Source organism: Polypterus senegalus, chromosome 11 (genome assembly GCF_016835505.1).
Source record: "Polypterus senegalus isolate Bchr_013 chromosome 11, ASM1683550v1, whole genome shotgun sequence".
NCBI lineage: Eukaryota > Metazoa > Chordata > Cladistia > Polypteriformes > Polypteridae > Polypterus > Polypterus senegalus.
In genome coordinates this window covers 166,622,456-166,636,899 of record NC_053164.1, presented here as the reverse complement: position 1 = coordinate 166,636,899, position 14,444 = coordinate 166,622,456, and the positions used below count along the sequence as shown (strand labels likewise).

Genomic DNA, 14,444 nt, shown 5'->3' with positions numbered 1-14,444 from the left:
TGAGTCTTTTACGACGCTCTGGAGGAATTTTGGCCCACTCATCTTTGCAGAATTGTTGTAATTCAGCTTTATTTGAGGGTTTTCTAGCATGCACCGCCTTTTTAAGGTCATGCCATAGCATCTCAATTGGATTCAGGTCAGGACTTTGACTAGGCCACTCCAAAGTCTTCATTTTGTTTTTCTTCAGCCATTCAGAGGTGGATTTGCTGGTGTGTTTTGGGTCATTGTCCTGTTGCAGCACCCAAGATCGCTTCACCTTGAGTTGACGAACAGATGGCCGGACATTCTCCTTCAGGATTTTTTGGTAGACAGTAGAATTCATGGTTCCATCTATCACAGCAAGCCTTCCAGGTCCTGAAGCAGCAAAACAACCCCAGACCATCACACTACCACCACCATATTTTACTGTTGGTATGATGTTCTTTTTCTGAAATGCTGTGTTCCTTTTACGCCAGATGTAACGGGACATTTGCCTTTCAAAAAGTTCAACTTTTGTCTCATCAGTCCACAAGGTATTTTCCCAAAAGTCTTGGCAATCATTGAGATGTTTCTTTGCAAAATTGAGACGAGCCCTAATGTTCTTTTTGCTTAACAGTGGTTTGCATCTTGGAAATCTGCCATGCAGGCCGTTTTTGCCCAGTCTCTTTCTTATGGTGGAGTCGTGAACACTGACCTTAATTGAGGCAAGTGAGGCCTGCAGTTCTTTAGACGTTGTCCTGGGGTCTTTTGTGACCTCTCGGATGAGTCGTCTCTGCGCTCTTGGGGTAATTTTGGTCGGCCGGCCACTCCTGGGAAGGTTCACCACTGTTCCTTGTTTTTGCCATTTGTGGATAATGGCTCTCACTGTGGTTCACTGGAGTCCCAAAGCTTTAGAAATGGCTTTATAACCTTTACCAGACTGATAGATCTCAATTACTTCTGTTCTCATTTGTTCCAGAATTTCTTTGGATCTTGGCATGATGTCTAGCTTTTGAGGTGCTTTTGGTCTACTTTTGGTGTCAGGCAGCTCCTATTTAAGTGATTTCTTGATTGAAACAGGTGTGGCAGTAATCAGGCCTGGGGGTGGCTACGCAAATTGAACTCAGGTGTGATACACCACAGTTAGGTTATTTTTAACAAGGGGCAATTACTTTTCACACAGGGCCATGTAGGTTTGGATTTTTTCTCCCTAAATAATAAAAACCATCATTTAAAAACTGCATTTTGTGTTTACTTGTGTTATATTTGACTAATGGTTAAATGTGTTTAATGATCAGAAACATTTTGTGTGACAAACATGCAAAAGAATAAGAAATCAGGAAGGGGGCAAATAGTTTTTCACACCACTGTATTTATCTATAGGTACTGTTTAAATAAAGAGTAATTCTTGATATCCACATATGTTTAAAAAAAAAAGAAAAAAGATTTCATGGGATGTATTTATATTTTCGCATTACTGTTACCCTGTGTGCCCATGAGTCTTTTTATCCGTTTTTTATAATCAAAAATAGAATAACATGAAATATAAGCATAATTATCTTTAAAATTGAAACAACCCCAAGCCAAGTATTAATATTATGGGATAACCCTACAGAGAAAAGGCTTACAACAAACTGATAAAGAGCACCATTAACAGGAAACAGCACTGGGGCCTACAGCAAACCAGGATTTAAACACCTGAACAGATGTGGTCTAGCTTTCAACTGGATTGCTGGAGACATAAGTATTACATGATATCAATAATTCAAGATGAATTAAATTATAAAAGGAGGACTGCTGATTGTCCACAGCAACACGATCAGTTGATCTTCCAGTGGGAAGCAAAAATTAGTTTGGCTCTGGCAAAGGCAAGCTTAGTGATCTTTTGACTAAGTGCCATAGGAGATTTTTGCCATAGCATCTGAGAACAGCGAGATTTAGCAGAATACAGGAGCATATTAATTTTGTTATATAGCAGGGATTTTTCAGGACTATGCTATGTTTCTTTAATAACAACATAATTGTATACGAGGTGGCACGGTGGCGCAGTAGGTAGCGCTGCTGCCTCGCAGTTAGGAGACCCGGGTTCGCTTCGAGTTTGCATGTTCTCCCACAGTCCAAAGATATGCAGGTTAGGTGCATTGCATTCTAAATTGTCCCTAGTGTGTGCTTGGTGGGTGTGTATGTGTGTGCCCTGCGGTGGGCTGGCACCCTGCCCAGGGTTTGTTTCCTGCCTTGCGCCCTGTGTTTGCTGGGATTGGCTCCAGCGGACCACCGTGACCCTTTAGTTAGGATAATAGCGGGTTGGATAATGGATGAATGGATAATTGTATACATCGCCATAATGTCAAAAAGAACCAACAACTTTAAAAAGATTTTTTTCAAACTGTGCTTTATTTGTAGTCTTTCCTGCAAAGTTGATGGGTACTTTGCGACACTGCATATTTATTAGAGAAACAATAATAGCAGTACACATCTTTTCTGTTTGGGAATTGAATTAAAGTCACATCAGGCTACATTCACCCCTAGGAATAGGCAGTGAATTACAGAAGTCTGAATGTAATTGTTCTGGATTTTCAGGATTAGCATATGTTCATAAATCTGGAAAAACTGAAGCTACATGAATTGTGCAACATCTTCCATTTTTCCTTCATTCCACCTTCATCCCATAATTTGCAATTCAAAATAATGACCTGCCGAAGTTTGTGTCTGTGTGAAATTTTCTTTAGCCTTAACAAGAGTAACATCAAGATGATTTTGTGCTTAAAATATTAGCTAAAGAAATTTAAGTCTGCAAATGTTGACTATTATATGTTGAAACGAATATTGTCTGATGCATTATGTATGTCTACTTTTCTAAACAATTTTAAAGTTAGTTTTACTCATCAAAAAGGACATTGTTTTATTGCTGTTTTTTAGCCAAAAAACTGAATTTGATGCAAAAAAACTGTAGAGCATCTGTCTAATCTGTTTAATTTGGATCAGGCCAATTATTACATTAAATATAGGCAAGCAATCCTCTTCTACACTTTGCATCAAATAATAGTGTACATTATGCTTATTTCTGATGAGATATATCTGTTTGCATTTGTTATTAAAGTAAGAAAATATACAAAGTGTTTAATCTGTAATAGAACTAGAATAATAACTTGCTCTTAGAAATTATACTAGTAAATATGAGACAAAGGGGAAAAATATCAATAAGTAAAAGCTTTCCCTCTGGAGAAAATCACAGCGCTGATGCTAAAGGAAGACGTGCTGTACAAGGGAGAGTATCTAAGGCGCCCCTCTACAAAGACCAGATGTTCACCCTTCTATGTACTTTTGCTGTGGACTTAACAAAGGTGCTTGTTTTTTAACTTACTTACATTAACAAAAGCATATTTGCTGGTAGTGCTATAACACTGCCTGTGATTTAAGGAATAATACGGAATTAAAAAGCCATTTCATAAACAGCCAGTACTTTTTATAAAATAATTATTTCACTAGTGCCATTCACTACTCACTTGGCTGAAGTATTACTTTTTAAATGAAGTGTAAAAGGATTAAGTATTTCTAAAAATAAAAAAAATAAAATAAAACCAATTTCTATTCCAGAGTCGATGGAAGAGAAATCAGTTCTTTCTCATCCGTCTGGAACATATAGTACAGTACGGTCAGATCTGTGGGCCACAGTGCCTCCTTGCTGGCTTCTGGCATTCATGCTGTCTGTCTTCAAGATGACCACACTCGCCGTCCAGTCATGCAGCTGGGATATGATCTTGTCAAGTTAGACGTGTCTATAAGCTATGCCCTCTCAGCTTACTTCTGTCAGCTCTGGCATTCTGGTTAACCTTTTTTTTCTGTTTTCACTTTTGATTTTCCTGCACTTTCCCTTTATTTCCTGTTTGATGATATGTTGTCAAGGCAACCCCAGTAACATTTACTGGAACCCATAAAATTACATGGAATGGGTCCTTTATGTTTTAGTTGTTGCATCCACTGCCTGTATTTCTTTCCCCACAGACAACAAACCTCACATATGCAAACACAGAAACGAGACACAAAGGTAGCCAAACCAACTACAGTGCATCCGGAAAGTATTCACAGCGCATCACTTTTTCCACATTTTGTTATGTTACAGCCTTATTCCAAAATGGATTAAATTCATTTTTTTCCTCAGAATTCTACACACAACACCCCATAATGTCAACGTGAAAAAAGTTTACTTGAGATTTTTGCAAATTTATTAAAAATAAAAAAACATGTACATAAGTATTCACAGCCTTTGCTCAATACTTTGTCGATGCACCTTTGGCAGCAATTACAGCCTCAAGTCTTTTTGAATATGATGCCACAAGCTTGGCACATCTATCCTTGGCCGGTTTCGCCCATTCCTCTTTGCGGCACCTATCAAGCTCCATCAGGTTGGATGGGAAGCGTCGGTGCACAGCCATTTTAAGATCTCTCCAGAGATGTTCAATTGGAGTCAAGTCTGGGCTCTGGCTGAGCCACTCAAGGACATTCATAGAGTTCTCCTGAAGCCACTCCTTTGATATCTTGGCTGTGTGCTTAGGGTCGTTGTCCTGCTGAAAGATGAACCTTCGTCCCAGTCTGAGGTCAAGAGCGCTCTGAAGTTGGTTTCCATCCAGGGTGTCTCTGTACATTGCTGCAGTCATCTTTCCCTTTATCCTGACTAGTCTCCCAGTTCCTGCCGCTGAAAAACATCCCCACAGCATGATGCTGCCACCACCATGCTTCACTGTAGTGATGGTATTGGCCTGGTGATGAGCGGTGCCTGGTTTCCTCCAAACGTGACGCCTGGCATTCACACCAAAGAGTTCAATCTTTGTGTAATCAGACCAGAGAATTTTGTTTCTCATGGTCTGAGAGTCCTTTAGGTGCCTTTTGGCAAACTCCAGGCGGGCTGCCATGTGCCTTTTACTAAGGAGTGGCTTCCGTCTGGCCACTCTACCATACAGGCCTGATTGGTGGATTGCTGCAGAGATGGTTGTCCTTCTGGAAGGTTCTCCTCTCTACACAGAGGACCTCTGGAGCTCTGACAGAGTGACCATCGGGTTCTTGGTCACCTCCCTGACTAAGGCCCTACTACCCTGATCGCTCAGTTTAGATGGCCGGCCAGCTCTAGGAAGAGTCCTGGTGGTTTTGAACTTCTTCCAATTACGGATGACGGAGGCCACTGTGCTCATTGGGACCTTTAAAACAGCAGAAATTTTTCTGTAACTTTCCCCAGATTTGTGCCTCGAGGCAATCCTGTCTCATAGGTCTACAGACAATTCCTTTGACTTCATGCTTGGTTTGTGCTCTGACATGAACTGTCAACTGTGGGACCTTATATACAGTAGACAGGTGTGTGCCTTTCCAAATCATGTCCAATCAACTGAATTTACCACAGGTGGACTCCAATTAAGCTACAGGAACATCTCAAGGATGATCAGGGGAAACAGGATGCAACTGAGCTCAATTTTGAGCTTCATGGCAAAGGCTGTAAATACTTATGTACATGTGCTTTCTCAATTTTTTTATTTTTAATAAATTTGCAAAAATCTCAAGTAAACCTTTTTCACGTTGTCATTATGGGGTGTTGTGTGTAGAATTCTGAGGAAAAAAATGAATTTAATCCATTTTGGAATAAGGCTGTAATATAACAAAATGTGGAAAAAGTGATGCGCTGTGAATACTTTCCGGATGCACTGTATGTGACAGTGTTACATGTGTCTTAGCTTATACTGTACTACCAAACATTCTTTACACATGTGGTGGTGAAGTAACTGGAAAAAACAAATGCAAATATCATGAATAATAGTTACAGGATTAGGAACTGCTGAAAGAAATGCAAGGGAAATTTGATAAATGGGACATTAGACAAAAAGCATGGTCATTCCACTGTGTTATTCGTGATATTTCTTATTTACAACTATGGAACATGTAACAATGATAAAAAAAAGTCTGTATCTTCCTAATTTAGAATGCTGCCAGTGGAGTCCAATTTATATTAAATAAATAAATAAGTCAGGTTTTCCTACAGAGACTGTGACTCTGCCAGATTTTCTTCTGTTTCTATTCCAGTATGACAAAGTCATCCTCATCCTCTCATTAACATCTTGCCTCTTTTACACCATTTTAGTGTTATTTTGCCCGAAAGACAGCTTTGTACTTTTGCATTCTGGACAAGTCTTTAAATTTCAAATCAGGGGTTAAATCAAGGCCACGTTTTCAGATCTACAAAGCATCAGAGTTCCTTTTGGCCCGTGAGACTAATGCAATTTTGAGCCCTGACTTGCTCTTAAAGGCATCAGGGCTCCCAAGCAGCTTACTGCCTGCCAGTCCTTTCTCTCTTTGGGCAGTAGGATCCCATTCCCAGGTGGTGTATTTCTTCTTCTACCTACTAGTCCTCCAGGGTACCTTACTAGCTCTGATGCCTTTGGATGATTCTTTTGTATTTTGTACACATCATCATACCAGCAGTTTGCACAATGCTCTTTAAACCGTAGTGTCACTTTTTGTCATACTACACAGTCAGGGGAGGTAACATTCACAGTTGTAAACCTACCGATTGTACAAGAAGTATTGTTCCTTGTCTAAGCGTGCCCTTCTGACTCAGATTGTTTCACACAAGGAATAGGCTTGTTATCTTTTGCTTCAATCAATCAATCATAATTTATTCCAGCAAAAGCTCATTAAGAGCAATGCCTGAACAAACCTATCAGAAGAGCCAGCTTCACCACAGGATGATCCCTTGACACAATGGAAGCTGTTATGAAGAACAGGATGATACAGTATCTACAGTAGATACCATTATGAAAAAAAAAACCCTCCAGCAAGCACTCTTTTGGAATACTTTTAGGCACAGGCTCATACCACCAAAGTGTTCCAAGAAGTGCCTTTGGGGGTCTTTTCTGCCCACTTCTATCAGGCAATTCAGTACTTCCACCTGATGTTTATTTTTATTTATTTACTTTTTATCACTTGTTTGTTTGATTTCTTTATTATTTTGCCTTTAAGTCTGTGTACTTGTTTTTTTTTTCTTTTTCTGCTGCTGTAAGCATCTGAATTTCCCCATGGGATTAATAAAGTTTACCTAATCTAATCTATCTAAATTATACTTTACTTACAATATGTAAATCTTATCACTTATTCTCCATTTTATTAGCATGATCTTAATTTACTGCTTCTGAGTCTTGATGTTTTGCACTCTTCCTTTCAGGTTTTTTATGGAACAAAATAATCGGATCTTTCAAATGCTTTTGGAAGTATCCTCCAGCCAGGACAAGACTCTTACTGAAGAGCACATGCGGGCAATGGGGCTGGACCCTCAGGGTGACCGCACTTTTCTCATGGATCTGCTTGAAGTATATGGAATTGATGTCATGTTGGTCATTGATAATCCCTGCTGTCCTTGAAGGCATTCCTGCTCTTCTATTTCTCATTTTTCCATCCACTCTCTTGGATACACCAGTGGCAACAATTGATAAGGCCCCTGGGAAAAGGATATGAAAAATGGTTTTGCTACTGAAAAGAGGGAGAATAAAGAGGGTCCAAAAGCAAATATCGTCATGCTGTTTTTAGAACTCACTTTCCTAACTTCAACAAAAGATTATTTCTGATTATTGCACTACCGTTGGAACGTTTTCTTCAGTTGCCGAAATGGTAACACATTGCAGATCGTTTCTTCTTTTCTTAACTTGTCCAAAGCTAAATTCATGTTGCTGTGACAGTGTTTAAATTCTCCACTCTCGCAGGTAATGTTAAAAATAAAAAATGGCATTAGATGTCTTAACAGAATGGAGAGAGCTGAGTTTGCTCTCAGAGGTATTTTGCTGAATGTAGGACTCTGAAGTTAAACTGGGTAGTTTCCCTAGACTGCTTCTGTGAGATTTCTTGTAGTAACTCGGTGCTGCCACATGGACGCTGCCAAAAGTGTTTCATATGTAAATAAGGAAGGATTAAGTGGGTCTGCTATTTATTTAAAAATGAAAGAAGTATATTTGGATGGATTGTAAATGTATTGATTAATGCACATTCCCAAATGTGGGATTGAAAAATGACTCTTCGTTTCCTTTTTTTAAAACCTAATTTTTTCACTGTGTGTTTTAAAAGTCTATTGCTCTCGTATTGTACAGAATGTCCTCTTCCAATGGTTTGTGTTTGTGCTGGAAGAAAACAAACCACACATAAGTGAAGAACCAAAAGCTAATTTCCAAATTAAAATCATTGATTTTCACTGTATAATTGTACTTAAACTTAGCAGTGTTTGTAAAACTGAATTCTGGCTGAGGGCAACCAATTCCTATTCTTTGAGACCCCGATGTTATGTTGAATATGCGGCAAGCGCGGACAAGCTGCTACTCAGGAAAGGTTGTGTGCATAAGGATTGTGCACAACAGCTCATAAAGATGATGGATATTTTACTATTTTTGAGTGTTCTTAATCATCTGTGAATTTTATTTATAGTGGAAGTTATTTTTTCCTAAAGCTATAATGTGGGCAAATGTACATATTTAGTTAATTAAAAATGATCTGATAAATATTTACAATTACTCAGTAGTGCCAACTGTGTTTTATTTTTTTGTGTGAAAAAAATTTACAAACTGGATGAAATCCTAAAACGGTAAACGATACAGTACATTTTTGCATTATGTTCAGCTTGCCATAACTTCCGGAATTAGCACGGCTCAGACAAAATCACCTCGACAGGATGAGTTAAAGAGCCAAATGTTTTCATTACTGACACTTTACAAACTTATCATTCTTGTAATTTGTTAATGTGTCGAAACACCCATTACTGTAAGCACAACACACAGATCTGATAATTAGATATTTATCAATTTGTTGAAATTTAAACACTTTCAGCTAAAGGAGTGTCTTTGTCTTCCGGACGTTAATCCAAGTGAACCTACAGTGCAGTGCTTCAATACAGTAAACACAAACAACCAAAATTTCAAATTAAAACCGTTAATTGTAATGTTGGTACAATAGAGAGGAAATAATTCATATTTAATATAGAAAACTACGCTTTTACTATATATATATATAAATATTGTGAAGGCTACGGGTTGCTAGTGAACCCCAAAAGACAAAGACACAATACAGTCCCAGGTTCAAATAAAGGGTTGTCTCTCTATTATAAAAGAAAATCTTGAGATGAGACTATTATCAAGAGATTTTTTCAAGTCCAGCCCTCCTCTCAACCATTTTCAACCATGGTCCTCTCACCTATGATTCATTTGAATGATTTGTCAGACACGGCTCCCGGCTCTTATAAACTTTTACGTTTTCCTCACTTTAAGTTCCCAATAAAAGAAGACTTATTATGTCCAAATCTTAATGAAGAATTTCATCCCGAAGGGTTATCAACAGGCAATACTAGCACCGAGAAATGATGAAGTCAAACAAATTAACACAAAATTGACGATGGGTTACATGGCAAATTGGTTAAACGCTTATCAATAGACTATGCTGAAACAGCATACAAGAAAGGTAAACAAGCATACAGGAAAGGTGACAAGAAAGGTAATGTAGTACATCTTCTGCAGATAACATTAGACACCAAAGGAGATCTTGATGTGCCATTCATATTAAAACATTTACCGTTTCCCGTTAGAACAGCTTTTGCTATAACACAAATGACAGGGACGAACATTCCAAAAAGTTGGTTTAGCTATTAGAGAGAAAGAAAAGATATTCACTCATAGGCAGTTATACGTTGCGTTGTCACGATGTAAGTCCAAACATGGAATCAAAATTCAAAGCAACTTTGACGAAACGTTAATTCAAAAAATTGTTTTTACTGAAGTTTTACAGTAAAAGTATAAGTTTAAAAAGTGTTAATTTCAAAGCCAAACAGAACGAAAACGTATAACGCAACAAATACCTCTAACGCAACATGAAACATAATTTCTTTCAATTTATTACGTGTTACTATTTTTTACTTTTTTTTTAATTACTCGCTTTAATGTAAAATAATTTGTTATAGTATGCATATGTAACAATTCCCATGAAAATAACAATCTGTTTAAATTGTACATCTGCATCCTCATACACAATCGGCAGATCCACTAAGTGGCTAGCGCATAGCGCCTGTCTGGGGGTTGGCAAGTGAAGCGAGCAGGAGGCAGAGCCCCCTAGTTTATTACAAGAATTCCTTGTACACAATAAACCGGTCGTTTCCGTCTCTTTCTCTATCACTCTTTTCCCACCGACCTGCTGTCTTCCAGTTGAGTGTTGCCAGTGAAGTCTCTTTTATTGTGGTCCTGGGAGTACTTCCGGTGGGCATGATTTGGCCAGTTGAAGCACTACCAGCTGCCCTCTGTCATCCGCCAGGGACCCCTACAGGGCTGCTCCTCCAGACTCCAACTCCTATGTGGCCCTGCACGTGTCTAAACTGGGACTCTATATGAGGAACACTGCCATCTATTAAAGTTGGGGATGAGCTTCTTCCTGCCCTCCTCTGCTGCAAGGTCTTGTATTTTTCGGGCATCCCAACCAGTCCAGAAACCATCAGGTGTCCCAGCCAGGAACTGATACCATTTAGCCCGTCCTTTCATTATGGCATCCCAGCTGAGTAAGGATTTCATCTCCGTCCTCTCCGGGACGCCCAATCATTCTCTGGGGCATCTACAATATGTATATTTTAAAAATGTGTATATATACATACTACAAACACTTGATCTCAGGGTCAGGTTTGTATAAAATAAACTGTTGTGGTTGCTAATTACAAAAAGCCTTACCTTGAAACTTCTGTCTTCCTTTGCTCAAGACTTTGGTTTTCTGTCTGCCAAATTTGACAGAAGATGCAACATCCCAGTAATAAGGAAAGAAAAAGACAGTCTCCACATTGGTTACTATTGATTTCTATCCAGTAGGGCTGTGCCGTTTCATATCGTCATCTCACGATATCAAAGATGCAACAAAATATGCAAGAAAATTGGTACCACTAAAAGTGGAAACACAATGAACTTGGTTCACCACTTGAAGGAAAAACACAATGTCTAGTATAACCAGGCTATGAAGGCACGGGAGGAGATACTAGCAGCTGGTGATGCACGGACAAAAAGTGATCAAATGACTCAACCAAGTACTCACTAGTCGCACTCCATATGACACGAAGAGCAAACAGTGGATGGAAATTACTGATACAGTTACATATTGTTTGGCCAAAGATATGATGCAAAACTAAATGGCGGAAAAGGAGGATTTTAAGTAACTGGTTAAAAAGCTCCACTCAAGATACAACATCCCAGATAGAAAATATTTCTTTAAATGCGTTATTGCCTGTGATGTATGAAGCATGCTGCAAAAAAATGTTGTTTATTTTAATAAAGTATAAAAAGAAAAAATATTTTTTGAGTCACTGTTTGAGAAGTACCTGGTTAACATGCTGACAACATCCTATTTTGACAGTATCTCTGCTGTGATTGGTTGAATGAGGGTCTCTATTCTGTTCACGCAATGGGATTAGCCAAAAGGAGCAAATGGGGAAGGCCAATGCAGTACAGTGGCAAATGATGATGATAATAAGAAATACAATAACAGTAATAAATCCCAGTAATAAGGAAAGAAAAAAGACAATCTCATCATAGCAATGTTAGCAATACTGTGCAGTATCCTGCTTTCTTAAAGTGTATATGTCCATGTCTAAGCTTTATTTGTTCGAGGATGAGCAGTGTTGATAAACTATCTGACCTTTTAATGCCAAAAAGTCATTTCCGTCACATTGACCTCAGTGCTATAAAATGACCATAAATTGTCCTGTCAAAGCACTTTGTTTATGCCGCCTTACTTTGCGAATCAACACCTGGATTGCAGACCACTTCACATTTAAAGAAGACGGTTGCGTTTACACATTTCAAAACAAATATAATGATCTAAATAGCACTGCAATCCCCAACAAACAGAATATGGACAAATATGAAAAAATATTTCACAAGGAGTTACACTTCAAACCCTGAGGATGTGCCTTCAGATCCTGCTACTTACTTTGTGTGACCACAAGCAAACAAACAAAAACAGGCATGTAACCAACTGTATCTCATATCCTGTAAGTCACCTTGGATAAAGGCATCAGCCAACCAATAAGTAGGTTTTATATTATTATTATTATTAATAAACACATTTTTATTATTTTGTTACACAATGAATAAAAATAAAAATATTTCTAGTTACATGCATAAAAACAGTGTCTGCAGTGCCTTATATCTGGATATGGTACTTCATTTTTTAACACTTAAATAGGGTTTTATGTGTATATTAGACAGTAACGTCGCACTGCACGTTATACACTTGACTTGAACGTTCTTAGTTTTCATCCTCTTTCTCTGTACGTTTAGCATTCGTTTGCTCAGAGGTTGATGCGCTTGCTGCTTCCTGAGCAGCTCTTCTTTTCTACACCCTAGCTGCTTCTCTTCTTTCTTGGCATCTTTTCGTGTTAAAACTGATTATTTCAGTGTTTGTGTTGCAATTGCTTAGTACGTTTTCCTTAATTTTTCCCTTAAGCTGGCACTTAAATCTTCAATCTGCCTCAAGAATGATTTAAGATATGAAGAGGTAGGGGAAGTAACGGCAAAGGTGGTAGGGAATGAGAACAGCACTCATACACTTGTGCCGTACAGCCGTCCTGCTGGCCACTGCCAAGAGTTGATTCTACAATAAAATAAAAATAAAAAGAGGAATAACGTTGGAGGTCAATTATTACCCCGAAAGTGTATAGTAGACGTCACATAGTGTCTGTGTACCAAATTTCAGGTCAATAGGTCAAACAGTTTGTGAGCGACAGGTGATTTAAAATCCTGGACAGACAAACGGACAGCCACAGTAGCGTATCACATAAGAAGAAGATAAAGAGCAGATTTCAAACATTTATTTCAAATAAACTTTATAAGACCGAAACACATTCCGCAAATCACTGGATAGTGGAAAGTTCAACGTTTGGTCCTATGGCCCTTAGGGTTGCATGCAGTCAACATGAGCACCATGTGTAGCGCAACAGACATCGAAACAGTAGAGCATTTCTTGCCAAACATGAGTCAACTGGTTCCTAGTTACTGAATTCACAGCTTTCTCAATTCGATGTCACAAATCTTGAAGATTAGCAGGCATAGGTGGAGCAAACACTTTCTTTAATGTACCGCCCTAGATAAAAATCGCATGGGGTAAGGTCTGGAGATCTGGGAGGCCATAGACAATGTGCAAGACCTTGTTGTCCACCTCTTCCAATTCATCATCCTGGAATGGTGTTGTTCAGGTAACGCCGGACCTCCAAGTGGAAATGAGACGGGGCACCATCTTGCATGAAAATTAAGTCATTCGAATCTTCTTGAAGTTGGGGAAACAACCAGTTTTGTAGGATGTCCAGGTATGAAAATCCAGTCACATTTTGCTCCGCAAAAAAGAAAGGTCCATAAACTTTTCTTGCAGAAATGGCACAAAACCCATTTACCTTCGGGGAGTCTCTTTCATGTTCGATGACTATACCTCCAAATTCTAACACTGTGGCGATTAACCTTACCAGATAGATGGAAAGTTGATTCATTGTCCTCTTCCATATCCTCCAGAATTGCAGTGCAAAATTCAAACCTTTTTTTCATGGTCGCCAGGATGCAATGCCAGCACTAATTGCATTTTCATCTGACATGTGTGGACGAACTGTGCTTTTACATTTTTATATGCAACCTTTTATGAATTTTTATGCCACTCGTAAATTTGTGGAATTCAAGTTGCACTTGAACAATGCAGTCATACTTCACAAATTGCAGCATTCAAAATGATTTCTCTTGTGGTGTTGCCACCATTTTACTATACAGTAAATGAGAAACAGTGCTCGGTGACATTCTCCGTACTTTTAAGTGGGCTTTTAAACTCCAGTGATGTGTGGAATGTGTTTCTGTCTTATACAGTTAGTTTGAAATAGATGTTTGAAATCTGCTCTTTCATTTTGAATAGCCCTGTATATATAAATAATCCAGGAAAACATTTATCACATAATGTGTTCAACAAACTGTTAGGGCTGTAATCTGACTTATGTTGTCTTGATCATGGTATCCAAAGCAGACCTGGCAACCGTTGTTTAAAGTTTAAATAAACTGTAATTCCTTTCTTTAGAAACTGGTGGTAGCAGAGGCAGAGTGTGAACGAAGCAACTAGCAAATGCAGTATCGATACTCTAGCTTTGGTGTCCTGTGGCCTAGCAGAAATGACCTGAAGAGCTGTGAGATTTCTCTAAAACAGAATATAGTTGATTCAGAAAATATTCAGACCCCTTCTCTTTCTGCACACTTTTATCGTGTTGTAGTTTTGATTTTAAATGAAAGAATTTGTCTAATTAATCTACACTCATTAACCCATAGTGACAAAGTGAAAACATACCTTCAGAAAGGTTTACAAATGTATTACAAATAAAAAACTGAAATGTCTCATACGTGTAAGGATTCTGACCTTAATTCAGTACTTTGTAGAAGCCCCTTCAGCAGGCAATTCCGGCTTCAAGT

The 14,444-nt window shown here is 38.5% G+C and overlaps 1 protein-coding gene across 1 annotated transcript in view; it reads left to right on the top strand.

Moving 5' to 3' along the window:
- The window catches only part of dennd11 (DENN domain containing 11), an 86,361-nt gene extending 77,863 nt beyond the window's left edge, over positions 1 to 8,498 (top strand). The window contains exon 9 of the mRNA XM_039770065.1: positions 7,166 to 8,498. Within this exon, the coding sequence (XP_039625999.1) occupies positions 7,166 to 7,361 (196 nt within the window). The 3' untranslated portion in view covers positions 7,362 to 8,498. The remainder of the gene's footprint in view (positions 1 to 7,165) is intronic.
- The last annotated feature ends 5,946 nt before the right edge of the window (positions 8,499 to 14,444 follow it).